At 43.6% G+C, this 16938-nt stretch overlaps 1 protein-coding gene across 9 annotated transcripts in view; it reads right to left on the bottom strand.

Moving 5' to 3' along the window:
* Positions 1–16938, bottom strand: part of ANKS1B (ankyrin repeat and sterile alpha motif domain containing 1B) — a 1114861-nt gene that overhangs the window by 2297 nt on the left and 1095626 nt on the right. For all 9 annotated transcript variants that reach the window (XM_044228192.1, XM_044228193.1, XM_044228194.1 and 6 more), the window contains one exon: positions 9767–9934. In XM_044228192.1, coding sequence (XP_044084127.1) covers positions 9767–9934 — 168 coding nt within the window. The remainder of the gene's footprint in view (positions 1–9766; positions 9935–16938) is intronic.

Raw genomic sequence — 16938 nt, 5'->3', positions numbered from 1 at the left:
GGTCTAGCCACACTGACTTTGCTTCTCCCTGCATACCAAGATTGTACCAGGGCCTCTGCTCACATCATCTGCTCTGTGGGAATGCCTTTCCCCAGACACCTGAATGCCTTACACCCTAATATCGTTCAGGTCACAACTCAAACATCACCTCCTCACCCAATACAAAAATAGCATCCTTACTTTTCTGCTCTCCTCTTCTGCTCTACCCTTTATAATCTTTATGCCACATATATATTTATTCCTTCATTCTCCACACAGTATAGGATTTTATTCTCTTCACTGTTTCCCCCAAACTTAGAAAAGCTCCTGACAACCCAGTAAATAATAGTAGGTACACCGGGGCACCTGGGTGGCTCAGTGGGTTAAAGCCTCTGCCTTCAGCTCAGGTCATGATCCCAGGGTCCTGGGATCGAACCCCACATTGGGCTCTCTGCTCAGCAGGGAGCTTTGCTTTCCTCTCTCTGCCTGCCTCTCTGCCTACTTGTGATCTCTGTCAAATAAATAAATAAAATCTTTTAAAAAATAATAATAATAGTAGGTACACCATAAGTACTTGATATTTAAAAAAAAGTCTAAACAGCTGGAGGATGAGCTAGAGTTTGTCTGGTGAGGGGGCAGGGAGAGGGGGAATAACATGTGCAAAGCTTCCGTGGTAAAGAGAAGTGGCTGGCTGAGAACTTGCAGTTAGTTTGCAGAGTGGAGATGGGAGGGTGAGCAGGGCCAGGTCAAGCTGAGCCTTGGACCAGACTTGAGTTGAGCTATAAAAATTACTGTTAAAACCATTTTTAGCCCCTTTGCATACAAAGTTAAACAGGCCATTCCTGGGTAATGCTTGAGCTGTGAGCTCTCAGGAGGGGTCTTGGAGGAAGTTTTTCACCACACTGCTGTCTCATCTTTTGGTGTTTCCACATCTTCCCTGGCCCTGGCCACCTGCTCAGGAGTGCTTGGGCAAGAAAGCCTAGAAAGATTTCTAGGATTTCTCATTTCTCTTCCACTCTTGCACTGTGAGCTTTGGAGCCTGCTCACAGGCTGTGGGAATCCATGCCCTTTGGCTACCTTCCAATATGAATTGATTTTATCTCCACAAGGCTGTGGGCAGGACTTCACATATTCTTAGGAATCATGGAATATTTCTCAAAAGTAAACAACTGGACCTGAGGGAAGTGGAACATGGATACCAGCTGAGAGGGATAGCATGTTGAGGCAGTTAAAGGACATCAGTATTATTCACTATATATTTTCAAATTTGTCAGTGAAGGCTTTTCAATGCGTATTTTACAAGCCGTCCTGGCACCCAATCCAGTTGGGCTCATCTGGAGGTTTTTGGAGACCAAAGTCAGATGGAGGCACCTGCCAGGAGCAGATTTTCCAGTCCATATGAGAAACAATATAATAGTCTAAGATATTCCAAAAATACTGGGACAACTCCTGGATATTTTACTTAGTTTTTTTTGGGGGGGGAGGGGTATAGATAATAAATCCCCATCAATAAGTGCTACACAGAATTCAAAGCAAGTATACACTTGAGTGTGACTAGGTATCTACCTCAGAATGAATCGTCCAGGAAAAGCCTCTTCATGTAGTTTAAATCTGAACAAGTGGGGTCAGCTCTGCAGAAATATGGGGGATACTATGATAGGTGGAAGGAACAGGTGACACAAAGGCCTCAGGTAGAGTGAGTTTTGGTCTCTTCTAGGAATAGAAAGGCCTGAGCATCAGAGACAAGCATGGGGAGAAATTAGGTTTAGGTATATGGGGCAGAGGTGCCATGATCTGATGTGTGTTTTAGGATCACTCTGGTTGCATGAGGAAGAAGGAAGACTGTTAGGACATGTACTGCAATGGTTCTGGAGAGAGTAGTGGTGGTAGCCTAGATGAGAAGGGTGACTGAGGAAATGGAGAGTGGGTGGATTTGAGACATGTTTTAGGGGCTGAGTAGATGGAATCTGCCCAGGTGTTGTACACAGTGGTCAGAGGAAGACAGGAATTAAGGAAGACCTCTGGATTTATGGCTTAAGCAACATGGTGAATGGTTATGCCATTTATTGAACTGGGGAAGACAGTATAAATAGCTTTGAGGGGAAAATTGAGAATTCTGTTCTGGGAACTTCCAGGGAGGATGGCAGAGGAGGAGAATCCCAGGCTTACCTCATCCCATGGATACACCTAGATAATACCCACATCAGTGTAAATAACCCAGAAAATGACCTATAGATTGGCAGAAAAGACTTTTCATAGCTAACTGTAGAACAGAGGCCATACTGGAGAGGGTAGAAAGGGCAGAAATGCAGTTGGGAGCCAAAAACCTGCAGGACCCTAAGGGAGGGATGTTGTGGGTGCAGAGGAGAGAGGAGCAAACCCCATCCCAGGCACAGAGGACCTGTGCTGGGAAGATGAATTCCTATAATATTTGGCTTTGAAAACCAGAGGGACTTAACATCATGAGTTCATACAATCAGTGGGGTTTAACACACCTGGAACTTTTAAAAATTAGTGAGCCAGAGAGTGATAGGAAACTGAGTCCCTGCCCTGAAAGAGACAGCATAACAAATAACCCCACCAAGATACAGCATTGAAGCAGCAGTTTGAAAAACACCTGGGATATACAGGAGGGAGGGAGATTTGTTTACTAATCTCAGAGCATGTGCTGGAGGGGCAGAGGTCTTTGGGAGACTTATTTAAGAACAAAAGAACTGGCAGGCACCATTTCCCTCTCCCACCCCCCAGCCTAGATACACCTGTGTGAACCACTGCAGCAAGAACTCTCTCCACCTACCTTGCTAACAGCATGCCCTGGATGCTTACCCCCCAGTCTGGCCTTGGTGAATCCATCCAAAACAACACCACAAGCATGGCAGTATACAACCAGCCCTGACAGGTCAGCACCACCTCAAAGGGACTCCTGCCCTGGGGAATAGGGACTAAAACCACACAAGCAATCTGATTGTGGCCCCAGGAGTGGACTGGGGGCAGATATTTGGTCTGACTACAGGCCTCACTCACCAACAAAAAGGGAACAACACAGGGAGAGTGCCCTGCAGTGCAGTGCTCCTGCAGCTCTGGAAAATACCTGGTCTAACCCAACTCAAGCCCAAGGCTGCCCCAGACTGGCCCACTAACAACACAGGGAACCAAACCCTGCCCACAACAGGTAAAGAGAGCCATGGAAGACAACTGGACTGAAGGCAAAAGCAGCACAGCCACAACAGTAAGGTGCACACAATGCACACGGGATATCCCATAAGTGCCAGGTTCTGGTAAAGAAGGGATATTGCACTGCAGGGCACTATAGGACCTCTTCTTGTTAAGGCCACTACTTTCAAGAGCAAGAGACATAGCTAACTTTCCTAACACATAGAAACAGACACAGGGAGTTAGACAAAATGAGGAAACGGAGGAATATGTCCCAAATGAAAGAACAGGACAAAATCACAGCAAGACAGCTAAACTCTTGGAGATAAGTAACGGAGATAATATGCCTGATAAATAAGTTAAAGGTCATAAAGGTACTTACTGGGCTTGAGAAAAGAGTACAGGACCTCAGTGAGACCCTCAACAAAGAGATAGAAAAACATAAAAAAGAACCAATCAGAGATGAAGAACCCAATAACAAATTAAAAATACACTAGAGGGAATAAATAGACTAAAGGAAGTAGAAGAGTGGATCAGTAATGGGGGGGACAGAGTAATGGAAAGCAATCAAGTTGAACAGGAGAAAGAAAAAAGATTAACAAAAAATGAGAATAGATTAAGGGAACTCAGTGACACCATTCAGTATAATAACACTGCATTATAGGGTTTCTAGAAGGAGAAGAGAGAGAAAAGGGGGCAGATAACTTATTTGAAGAAATAATAGCTTAAAACTTACCTAATTTCAGGAAGGAAATGGAAGTCCAGATCCAGGAGGCACAGAGAGCCCCCAACAAAAGAACCCAAGGAGGTCCACACCGAAACACATTGTAATTAAAATGGCAAAAAGTAGTGATAAAGAGAACTTTTAAAGTGGCAGGAGATAACAGTTACATACAATGGCATAAGGCTGTCAGCTGATTTTTCAGCAGAAACTTCGCATACCAGAAGAAAATGACATGATATATTCCAAGTGCTGAAAGGAAAAAGCCTCCAACCAGCAAGGCTATTATTTAGAATAGGAGAGATTTTTCCTCCTAAGAATCTCCCAGATAAAAAAGTAATTAATTCATGACCACTAAACAAGCTCTATAAGAAATGTTGAAGGGAACTTTTTGAGTGGAAAGGAAAGACCATAAGCAGGAGTAAGAAAAACAAGATGCACAAAAGCAGTACAATTAAGTATATCTATAAAAATCAGTCAAGAGATTCACAAAATAAAAGGATGCAAAATATGACACCATACACCTAAAACATGGGGGAGAGGAGGCAAAATAGACTTCAAAAAAGACTGTACTGAGAGACAAAGGACACTACCTAAAGGGAACAATCCAATAAGAAGATAGAGCAGTTGTAAATATTTATGCAGCCAACATGGGAGCCCCCAAATACATACATAAAGCAGCTCGCAGCAAATATAAAGGAAGTAACCAATAGTAATACAATAATAGTAGGGGACTTTAATACCCACTTACATCAATGGATCATCCAAACAGAAAATCAATAAACAAACAGTTGCTTTGAATGACACACTGGACCAGATGCATTTAACAGATATAATCAGAATATCCATCCTAAAACAAACTACACATTCTTTTCAAGTGCACAGGACCATTCTTCAAAATAGCTGTTAGGCCACAAAATAAGCCTCAACAAATTAAAAAATACTGAAGTCATATCATGTATCTGACCACAACACTATGAAACTAGAAACCAACCACAAGAAAAAAGTCTGGAAAGAACACATATACATGGAGGTTAAGTAACATTACTACAAAATGAATGGGTCAACCAAGAAATCAAAGAGGAAATAAAAAAATATATGGAGACAAATGAAAATGAAAACACAATGATGCTAAATCTTTGGGATGTACAAAAAGCTATTCTAAGAGGAAGTTTATAGCAATACAGGCCTGCCTCAAGAAGCAAGACAAATCACAAACAATGTAACTTTACACCTAAAGGAGCTAGGGGAAAAAAACCCAAAACCTAAAACCAGCAGAAAGAAGGAAATAATAAAGATTAGAGCAGAAAAAAAGACATAAAGATTAGAGCAGAAAATTAGAAAACCAACAGCTCAGGAGATGTTTCTTTGAAAAGATCAACACAACTGAAAAATCTCTCGCCAGACACATCAAAAATAAAAATTAGAATATCATGAAAAATTATATGCCAACAAGTGGGACAACCTTGAAGAAATTAGGTAAATTCCTGGAAACATATAACCTCCCCAAAACTGAGTCAGGAAGAAATAGAAAAAAAATTTTAAAAGTTTTTTTTTTTTTTTTAATTTATTTGACAGAGATCACTAGTAGGCAGAAAGGCAGGCAGAGAGAGAGGAGGAAGCAGGCTCCCTACTGAGCAGAGAACCCGACGTGGGGCTCGATCCCAGGACCCTGGGACCATGACCTGAGCTGAAGGCAGAGGCTTTAACCCACAGAGCCACCCAGGTGCCCCCAAAATAGAAAATTTGAACGGACCAATTACCAGCAACAAAATTGAATCAGTAATCAAAAAAACTCCCAACAAAAGTCCAGGACCAAAGAGCTTCATAGGTAAATTCTATTGAATGTTTAAAGAAGAGCTAATACTTATTCTTCTCAAACTCTTCCGATGAATAGAAGAAGGAAAGCTTCCAAATTCATTCTCTGAAGCCCTCATTACCCTGATATCAAAATCAGATAAAGACACCATCAAAAAAGAGAACTACAGGCCAATATCCTTGGTGAACATTCATGCAAAAATCCACAACAAAATACTGGCAAACCAAATTCAACAATACATTAAAAAAATCACTCACCACGATCAAATAGGATTTATTCCCAGAATGCAAAGGTGGTTCGTATTTGTAGGTCAATCAACATGAAACATCACATCAATAATAGAAAGGATAAAAACCATATGATCATTTCAAAAGATGCAGGAAAAAGCATTTGACAGAATTCAATATCCATTCATGATAAAATGCTCAATAATGAAGGTTTAGAGGAAACATACCTCAACATAATAAAGGCCACCCATGAAAAACTCAAAGCTAACTTCATACTCAGTGGTGAAAAACAGAGTTGTTCCCCTGAGATCAGAAACAAGACAAGGATGTCCACTCTCACCATTTTTATTCAACACAGTACTGGAAATCCTAGCCTGAGCAATCAGACAAGAAAAAGAAATGAAAAGCATCCAAACTGGTAAGGAAGAAGAAAAACTTTCATAATTTGCAGATGACATAATACTATGTATAGAGAGCCCTAAAGACTCCACCAAAAAACTACGAGAACTGATAAATGAATTCAGTAATGTCGCAGGATACAAAACCAATATACAGAAAAACACTGCATTTCTATACACTAATAATGAGTTAACAAAAAGAGAAATTAACGAAACAATCCCACTTACAATTGCACCAAAAATAATAAAATACCTAGGAATGAACTTAACCACGTATGTGAAAGATCTATACCCTGAAAACTATAAAACACTGATGAAAGAAATTGAAGATAACACAAACATGGCAAGATATTTCATGCTCATGGACTGGGACAAAAAATACTGTAAAAATGTCCATACTACCCAAAGCAATATACAGATTTAATGCAATCCCTATCAAAATACCAACAACATTTTCCACAGAACTAAGACAATCTTAAAATTTGTATAGAACCAGAAAAGACCCTGAATAGTGAAAGCAATCTTGAAAAAGAACAACAAAACTGGAGGAATCACAATGCCAGTTTCAGTTACACTACAAAGCCGTAGTAATCAAAACAGTATGGTACTGGCACAAAAACAGACACACAGATCAATGGAACAAAAGAGAGAGACCAGAAATCAACCTATGATATGATCTATTGATCTTCAGTACAGGAGGCAAGAATGTGCAATGGGAAAGAGTCTCTTCAACAAATGTTACTGGGAAAACTGGACAACTACATGCAAAAGAATAAAGGTGACCCACTTCCTTACACTATATACAAAATAAACTCAAAATGGATTAAGGACTTAAATATCAGACCTAAAACCATAAAAATCCTAGAAGAAAGCACAGGCAGTAATTTCTCTGACATCGGCCACAGCAACATTTTTCTAGATGTCTCCTGAGGCAAAGGAAACAAAAGCAGAAATCACTACTGGGACTACATCAACATAAAAACCTTCTGCACAGCAAAGGAAACAATCCACAAAACTAATAGACAGCCTACTGTATGGCAAAAGATATCTGCAAATGACATATCCCATAAAGAGTTAGTATCTAATATATGTAAAGAAATTTTAGGGGCGCCTGGGTGGCTCAGTGGGTGAAAGCCTCTGCCTTTGGCTCAGGTCATGATCCCAGGGTCCTGGGATTGAACCCTGCATTGAACTCCCTGCTAGGTGGAGAGTTGTCTTCTCCCTCTGCCTCTCCCCCTGCTCATGCTCTCTCTCTCTCTCAAATAAATAAATGAAATTAAAAAAAAAAAAAAAACTTTTACAACTCAACACCAAAACCTCCCAATAATCCAGTTAAAAGTTGGTATAAGACATCAAAGACATTTCTCCAAATGAGATACACAAATGGCCAACAGACACATGGAAAGATGTTCAACATCACTCATCATTAGGGAAATGTAAATCGAAATCGCAGTGAGATATCACCTCAAACCTGTCAGAATGGCTAAAATCAAAATCATAAGAAACAAGTGTTGGTGAGGATGTGGAGGAAAAAGGAACACTCCTGCACCGTAGGTGGGACAGCAACCTGGTATAGCCACTGTGGAAAACGTTAAAAAATTAAAAATAGAACTAACAACACAACCCCAAAATCACACTACTGGGTATTTACTCAAAGAATCTGAAAACATTAACTTGGAAAAATACATGAACCCCTGTTTATTGCAGTATTATTTACAAGAGCCAAATTATGGAAGTAATCCAAGTGTCCACTGATGGATGAATGGATAAAGAAAAATGTGTGTGTGTGTGTAATATATACATATATGTGTGTGTACATGTGCATGCGTGCAAACACATAATGGAATATTACTCAGCCATAACAAATAAAATCTTGTCATTTGGAACAATGTAGATAGATCTACAGAGTATAAAGCTAAGTGAAATAAGTCAGAGAAAGACAAATACCATACATTTCACTCATATGTGAAATTTAAGAAATGAACAAAGGAAAAAACCCCGGACTCTTTAACTATAGAGAACTGATGGTTAGCGGAAGGGAGGGATGGGGGAAATAGGTGAAGGGGATTAAGATTACTTGTCTAGATGAGCACTGAGTAGTGTATAGAAATGCTGAATCATTCTATTATGCACCTGAAACCCATGTAACTCTGTATATTAACTATACTGGAATGAAAATGAAAAGAATGCTGTTAGGGACATGCTGTGTTTTAGATGTCTGTTAGATATTAAAGAAGCAATTGAAAATAACAAGTTGGATTTGTGGGAGTGCATCAGGACTGGGTACCAGTGCAGTTGGGTAGGTGCAGAGGTGAAGGGACCACGGTGTTTGAAGGGAAGATTTTCAGAGGACATGCAGTTACTGGTGATGCTCAAGATGATGCGTGAGCATGGGAGTGAACGGTCGAAGTGGGCTGGAAATGAGTAGTCAAGGAGCAGAGGCCAGATGCCGGAGGGATCATCCCCAAAGACTGAAGTTTTCAAGAATGGTGGCAGGAGTAGAGGCCCAAAAGAAGACTAAACAAGCCGCATGGTCACAAAGGGAGGTGCTTTCTGACAAACATTAGAGATCCTACACTTCCCCCATGACCCCACAAGCTGGGGATGGTGGGGAGGAGAGCGCTAGAGATAGAAGGTTATGTGGGCATGACAGCAAGGCATCTGGGGGTGCCTGTCTGTCCCAAGCCCCAGAGTTCCTAGGATGCCATACGGCAGCCAGAGCAGAAGCCAGATGGGAGGCTGGTTGGGAACGTTCCAGCTTCTGGGTACTGCTACTACCAGAGGAGGCCGCTTTGAAGTCATGAAAGTCTGTTAGGACAGGATGTCTACAGAGCTTGTGGGAGGGAAGGGGAGGAAATTCCTGGAGGAAGGCAGATGACGAGGAGGAAGGAGGGACTGTACTGTCTGAAGAGTCACCGCTCTGCAGGAGGCCTCAGCTGCTGGGAGAGAGCCTGCTGAATGCTGGCGTCTAAGCCTCCAGCAAAGGGGGAGACGGCCGCTCTGCTCTGACCCAAGATGTGTGCCCAGCCTGTGCATCTAGCTAGCTTCCTCTAGCAGAGTGCCCGGGACATCTTGCTGTGAGCCTTTGCCCACCTCTCCAAGGGCCTGTGGCTTGCAAGAGGTTTTGGCCCCTGGTGGGATGGCAGTGAAGCGTCGGAGAACATTGTTCTCAAGCTTGCCTGAAGCTTCAGGAAAGATTCATCAAGGAAGCAGCAGCACACCAGTCTCCCTGTCACAGAGCTGCCACAGGTGACAGAGAAAGAATTTTCTTGGGAGCCTCTAGGTTCAGACAGATGGTCCCCCGAGACTTTGCAGGAACCAGGCTGGGAGGATGAAGGAGGCATGCCAGGAGGAGAAGGAGGCCAAAGGAGACAGAGAAAATCATGCCCCCACATCACTCGGGACCTGCTTAACAGCTTCTCTCCCTCCAGCTCAAGATTTTCAGAATGTCTGTATCGTCTCTACTTACCACCGACTTGCGAATGCTGACACGAGGCTTGGGGATGGGCTTGGAGGGTTTGTTTTCAAAGCTTTCTGGAAGCGTAGAGGAATGCCCCCCTTTTCTTGCTTGTAGTGCGAGTTGGTAAGCAACTTCAAATGCCTGTCCCAGTGTTAGGATGATTTCGTAGGCTAGATTCTGCAAGAGAAAAGAGAAAAGCATGTACTCTGTACGGTATACTGCAGGTTGGCCAAGTTGAATAGCCTGAGGAACACTGTGGGAGATGAACTAGCAAGGACCTTGAACTAGTTCACCTGGGGTGGCAGTGACTCAGTGGAAATCTTTGAAGAACAGGAAACCCCAGGTCCAATTTAGAGTCTACATGAGGCATTAGTCAGCAATATGAAGCACTGGCTTACAGCCACGCTAAGGAGCCGACCCCCAGCTTCACCCTCCAGGGAGTAGGCCCACACCCACTGGCCCCAGCAGCCTGTTACCTTCAGAGCCTCCCTCATGGGCAGCTGGTCTGCTCCCAGGCCTTGGAAGATAAGGGGTTACTATGGTCCTTCATCTGAGTTCTGGGAGCGCCTCAGCCGTGCTTGTGGGGATAAGCCCACACACTCCACGGGAGGTGTTCCTGAGAAGTTGGGGTCTTTTTACCTTAAACATCTGTGATTCAGTGAACATCTCTAAAGCACAATCAAAATCTAATTTAGGCGGAGGGGAGAGGCATTAGTCATGCTGGTGTGGTGTCTCACAGTTACAGCAGCCAGCATGCAAACAGAGCCAATTATCCATCTATTTCTTGAGGCGCTTGCTCTCCCTGTGGGTCCACTCCATATTTTATCATCAAATCAGCAAGAGACAGGAGAGTCTGTCAGGCCCAAATGCCATGCCAAGCAGTGACTGGGAGAAGGGTTTTTTTCCTTGAACCTTCAAGCACTCCCTTCAAGACGACTTCTAGCTTTATTTTTTTTCTCCAGATGTACATCTTTGATTTCTGCCTTCTCTTCCCAGCACTCTGGTCTTCTCTCACTGAGAAAACATGGCGTTGCCTGACCTCAGAGAGACAGGGGCCTGACAATCCCCCTGAGGCCACAGTGCTCCAAAGAGGTAGATGCCGGGCAGTCATAGAGAGCTTTCTTAAAATCACTGTACCAGCAGAGAGCAGGCGTGGTCTGTCTCAAGTTTTCATTCTGATCAGTGTCCTAGAATATCTATTCATGGTTTTTCAAAACAGAAATGGCATTCTGCTTATGCTGCTTTTGTGACTATGCCCCCTCACTCCGGCCCCTCCTCCCCAATCCAGCACACAGAACAGCTTAATTCCCATGGTTCCCACTTGATGAAGACAGTGAGGAAGATTCAAGGCCTTTGGAGGCCATGTGGAAGAGGCCTGTGGGTTTCCGGACCAATCAGATTTCAGGTCAATGCCAGACTGCTGTGGTCTTAGACCCAAGAAGGGAAAATGCTTCTGAGCTTGAAACCTGTTTTGACAGAGGAGGTATCTTTCCTTTGAGTGACATGTTAAGAAATGACGGCCCCCCAAGACAGGCGTGTGCTTGTTGGAGACACTGAACCTTGAACAGCCAACTGAGCACTTCCTGCAATGAACACTGATCCCATGTTTGCCTCCAAGGATGAGTCAGACTGGTAAATTAGCAGGGCACCGACAAATGATAGTGGAGGAGGGCTGGCAGACAGCTCTGGCCATCACTGCACAAAGAGGGCTGAACCCTCCGACTGCCTACACTTGGCACTCACGTCATCGTCAGCTTTGCTTCCTAGAGCACAGAGGGGAACCCTTCTGAGAGGCAGAATGGGGCTTTTGACTTTTGTAGTCTCCATGTGAGGTCACGGGCTCTTGGTCTTGTTCAGCAGGACAGTGGAGATGGTTGATGTCCATCTGTCAGGGCTATGTAGCAGATATTCATGCTCTGGGTGGGCACATGGACTAAGGGAAAGATGGCAGATTCAGTGATTCTACAATGTTCAGCTTTTAGATACTGAAGCAGTGGAGCTTAATGAGTGTGAATTCCTTTATCATTAACCTAAAAACAAATTCCTGAAAGTGAGATTTACTTAAAGTTCCAGTGTCTTCAGAAAGTCGGAGATGCTCATTTGAGCAAGTGAGATTTTTCACATGATTATTATGGGAAGCTGAAAGGTTTTGAAGGTACAGGGTTAGAAGCCCTGCCTTTTCATTTCTAATTAGTTCTTGGTGTTAGGAAACTGCTCGAATAAGATGTTGAGACTAGACTGTGCCAAATGGCCTCTCCTGGTTTGGCTTTGTTCTTTGTGATGTCTTACTTTCCGCTTTATTTTAGAATGCTTTACAGAGTTGTTGTTTTTTTTTTTTCTTTTCTTATAATTATATATAGTAAAGAGTTGGACACTGTTACCTTTCCTATCTCTTCTGTTGCCTCAATGTTTGAGGTATTGATTCTGGAAGCCAGGGAGGGCCCTGGGCACGAGGAGCAGCTGATTCTGATGGGGCTCTGAATGCGTTACTGACATACCAGGGCCCCTGAGGGGAACACTCATCAGATGGGACCTGCAGACACATGTTTAGACGGGGAGGAAGATTCATTTCTCTTGCCTCTCTCTAGTGACAATCCCCCTATTTAAATGGGAGGACAGTTACTGCGAGGGTAGGAGTCTCTACGAGGAAGAGACCAAACGTTAATACTGCAGTGTAAGAGAGGATTAGGTGACAAGCCTTGCTTCTTCCTTTGAGCTTGAAACCAGTGATGACCCCAGTGATGCTGGCTGGCACTGCAGAGCTAGAGATGCTGCTCAAAGACCTGAAGGCCCAATTACTGTCTACTTTCAATGTCTATCTTTGCAACTGAGGGGAGGTCAGTGCCTGAGACTGTGCCTGACACACACGCTCAGTAAATGCATGCTAAATGAGTGAATGAATAGCTAAAGGATGAACCAGAGAAAGAGAGCTACTATAGTTATACAGTAGTTACACTATATATAGTATAATTGTGTGTGTGTGTGCATATATATATATATATATATATAGTATAGTTATACTATAGTTACTCTAGGTGGCACAGCTACCATCAAGTAAGGACTTCACAGGTGTTAGGAATTGAGTGTGCCAAGCACTAGGTTTATCTCATTTAAGTACTACCATAGTTATCTGCAAAATATCTTTATCCTTATTTTATAGATGAGGAAATTCAAGCTCCGAGAGGTTAAGTAACTTGCCTGACATCACAGAGCTAGAAAGTTACAGAGCTATGATGTGAACCAGTATTAGTGACTCAAAGCCCATGTTCTTAACCCTACCCACATGTGGGAGCCTATCTCCAAGATGGCTGCCACCCATTCCACTGCCCTGTGTACATGTCATGACCTTCTACTAAGGGGTGGGGAGTCTGTTTCTCCACCTCCTCGAATCTGGATCGGCTTTACTGACTTTCCCAGTTAGCCGAATGTGGCAGAAGTGACACACTGGGACTTCTGAAATCCAGTTATGAGGAGACTTGTAGCTTCCATCCAGGTCTCTTGAAACACTCACTTTGAAGGAAGCCAGCTATGTGCAAACACCCCGAGGCCACCATGCTCTGCAAATGTGCAAGCTAGCCAGAGGCAGAGGCTGCCTGGAAAGAAACAGTAGTTGCCGTCACCCCAGCCTGGTCTCCAGATATACAGCAAAGGAGTCACCCGGACTTTCAGTCTCTAGGCGATGCCATACAGGGAGGACCCAAGACCCCAGATAGATGGCCCTAGGAGAGCAGTTCCAACATCAGCAGTCATCTGAGCCACCCCAGTAGAGGCCCCAGGTACTGCTGAGCAGAAAAGAGCAGAACTGCCGTATCATAAACGTAATGAAATGGATGTTCTTCTATGGCACTGTGTATCTGGATGGTTGGGTAAGCAGCATCAGGTAACTCGAACACCGTGCGACGCTAAAGGCGGCCGGCTGGCTCCTCATTCAGGCGGCCCGAAGAAGAACTGCCGGCCTCTGAGCTGGGACGGACAGTACGTAGTCATGGGGAATCATTCCTGGACCACCCGGCCCTCAGCCCTGGCTGTGGGGAAGCTCGCCGACTCCTGTGACCCGTCCGGCTCACAGCATCACCGTAAGCGCTACGGGGTCCCTTCACACGTTAGCCCGAACCACGGAGCTGGACTGTCCTCCTGAGTTGGCACAACTATGTTCTCATCTCTAGTCACTACCTCCCCTGAGCACAAATTCAAACTCCTTAAGCTGTACGTTCACCACCTGACATCTTTCTAGTGATACAACCTGGCCTGTCTGTGACGGGGGTTCTTTCTGCCCCTCCTGGCTTGTTGGAAAACACCTGCCTTGGCTTTTCCAGCATGAATCTCTTTCTAGAATCACATTTCTAGAATCGACCTTGAGCATGTTCTGCCTTACAGACACCAAGGGTCAAAGCAGGGAGCCCGTGTGTGTGTGTGTGCGTGTTTGCTGCAGGCGTGGGGGAGGACTGGGAACAGCATGCTCTGAGCCTCGTTTTTCTTAATTTAAGAACGGGGATAATAACATGTGGTAGTGAAGTCACAGGATTGTTTCGAGAATCACTCATGATTACACTGAACCAACGGCAATTTCAGCCGACATTATTGTCTGACTGGCATGTACCACAGGACATGCTTCAAATGGGCTCTCTCGTTGAATCCTAACCACCACCACCACCCTGTAGGGGTTATTAATAACTGTGAGGCTATTATCCCTACTTCACGGGTGAGAGAATTCTGCCCAGAATGGTCAACGTGGTCATGAAGCCAGCACGGCAGAGCTGGGATTTGAATCCAGGTGTTGGTAGGCCTGCTCTTGACCACTATCACTTAGAACTATACTTAAGGTAAAAGACTTCTGAAAACCGTTAAAAAAAAAAAAAACAAAAAAACCACAAACATTAAAAACATTAAATACAGAAGCTACTGGGGGGGTGGGGGGGGTCAGTGCATCTTGGCTGGGGTGAGGGTACCTAAGGGTATACAATTTGCTTGGGTCTCAGCCTCCAGGCAAAGGGTGTCCTTCGTGATTTAAAGTGATCCATCATCACAAGGATTCTCAACCAGGGGATGTGTCCCTTCCATGATAAGGGATAGCAGGCAACACTCCCTCTCGAGCAGAGGCTCTTTAGGATGAAGGCAGGGAATCCCAAGTCAATGGGGGCAACCGCCCCAGGGGGAACATCACAATCTCTAAAGCCTTCCTTTCCCCCTAGGGATTCTGTTCTGTGAATTAAGAACTGCTATGTTAGAGGAATTTGCAGAGCCATCATATTCTAAGGAGAGATCTCAATAGTAATCGAGGGATACAAACCTGTTTTTCTTATGCAAACTGGAGATGTTCAGGCAAGCTTGCATCTCCTGTGAGCTCAAGGCAGTCAAGACTGCAGCTGACTACCTTGGATACTTACTGGGCTACTTCCATGTGTTGGGGCTGAGTTCCTAATACCTGGCCGGTTCCTGGCCTATGACAAGTGTCCAGGAAGGCCTCACTGAGTGATGTGGGGGAGGGGAGGCTCATGGAGAGACAAAGAAATGTCCCTCATTGGCCTCCTGCATGCTAGTCACTGAGGCTGTGCACAGCACATTCATCAGTTTGGTTTTAGAAAAACCAGCACAGATGTGGACAAATCTGTCTTCTAGGAAAAATTCTGGTTGCTCAGGTTTTTTTTTTTTTTTTTAAAGATTTTATTTATTTATTTGACAGAGAGAGATCACAAGTAGAGGGAGAGGCAGGCAGAGAGAGAGATAGAGGGAAGCAGGCTCCCTGCTGAGCAGAGAGCCCGATGCGGGACTCGATCCCAGGACCCTGAGATCATGACCTGAGCCGAAGGCAGCGGCTTAACCCACTGAGCCACCCAGGCGCCCTGGTCGCTCAGGTTTTATATTAACTGAGTATCTCTAGGATTCTTGTGTGTTTTTTTTTTTTCCTGCTTTATACTTTTGTGTTTTATTAATTAAATTATAAATAAAATTAATACTTAGCATTTCCATAACCTGATAGTGATCGTTATAATAAAGGAAGAAACGAGTATGTCAAATAGCTTATAAAGGAACAACCAGCTTATAAAACTTAGAAATGTTTAAGCACATTACAGTAAATAAGCTCTTACCACAGCTACAGAACACTGGCAGATGGAATCTAAAATGACTATCCCAGTAACGGTAGCCACAGCCTACATCTCATTCCTCCTGTGACGAGTTTCCTCCTTCCTTCCTTGTTCGAAACCTCCAAACAAATTTGGGGAGAGCCCGGTTCTTGACCTTGCTTGCCCCTGGGAATTCACTGTCTCCTCCTGTGTCCATCCAGTCTGGGATGCTGTTTGGGGTGCCCTGTTTTGGGGGTACCTTTTGGTTCTGTCCTAGCAATCAGCTTTATTTGCATCCTTAAGAGTCGGGCCACTGCTGGGCCTAGAGGGGCAACTGTGGAGGTGGCCCAGGATGGGACAGGAAACAAAAGCATTCTTTCATTTTTAGAAGGAAAAAAAAAACCCCAAGAATTTTTGATAAAGTAGGGGCTTGAACATTTTTTAGGCTGAAGGTTTCAAGTGGCTTATCTGCAAGAATATTCATTATAATGTTTAAAATTTTCATAAATAGAACACTATTTAAGTATACTACATAGATGCACACAGTGGAACACTAGGCAGTCAATTAAAACAAAAATTGAATCACTTTTAAAAAACTGATTAAAAGACTAAGTAAAAATATATGGATATATACAAACATAGGTGGTATCTATGTGCATAGAAAATAATGGTTATCACTGAGTGTTGAGATTATAGCTCATTTTTCTCTGTGTATTTCTATATTTTGAACTTCATTCAAATGAAGATGAATAATTTTACAGACATAAAAAGAATAAGCTTTTCCATTTTGATAATTAAAAAACAAGAGAAAATATTCTAGTTCAAAAACAGCTTACCTATTCTTTATTCATCACCTTGGGGTTCTAGGTGCCTTTTCATTCTTTGGCAGAGAGGGCTGGAAACCATTCCAAGCAAAACCCAGGCCATATTTGCAGGTGTTACTCTGGCTTGCCTCCATGTACTAGAGCGGCTGGCCATCCATGTGGCCAAGAATCTCATTTAAGCTCTTCAGTTTTCACACTGGATGTCAATTCTAACATCTGCTCAGCTGCATATCAGAATTCAACTCCTTCAGTTCTTAGCTCTTTCTTGAACCTGGAGCCCCAATACCTCTAC

Source organism: Neovison vison, chromosome 12, assembly GCF_020171115.1.
Source record: "Neovison vison isolate M4711 chromosome 12, ASM_NN_V1, whole genome shotgun sequence".
Lineage (NCBI taxonomy): Eukaryota > Metazoa > Chordata > Mammalia > Carnivora > Mustelidae > Neogale > Neogale vison.
The sequence above is the reverse complement of the archived record's forward strand: the minus strand, read 5'-3'. Positions and strand labels throughout refer to the sequence as shown.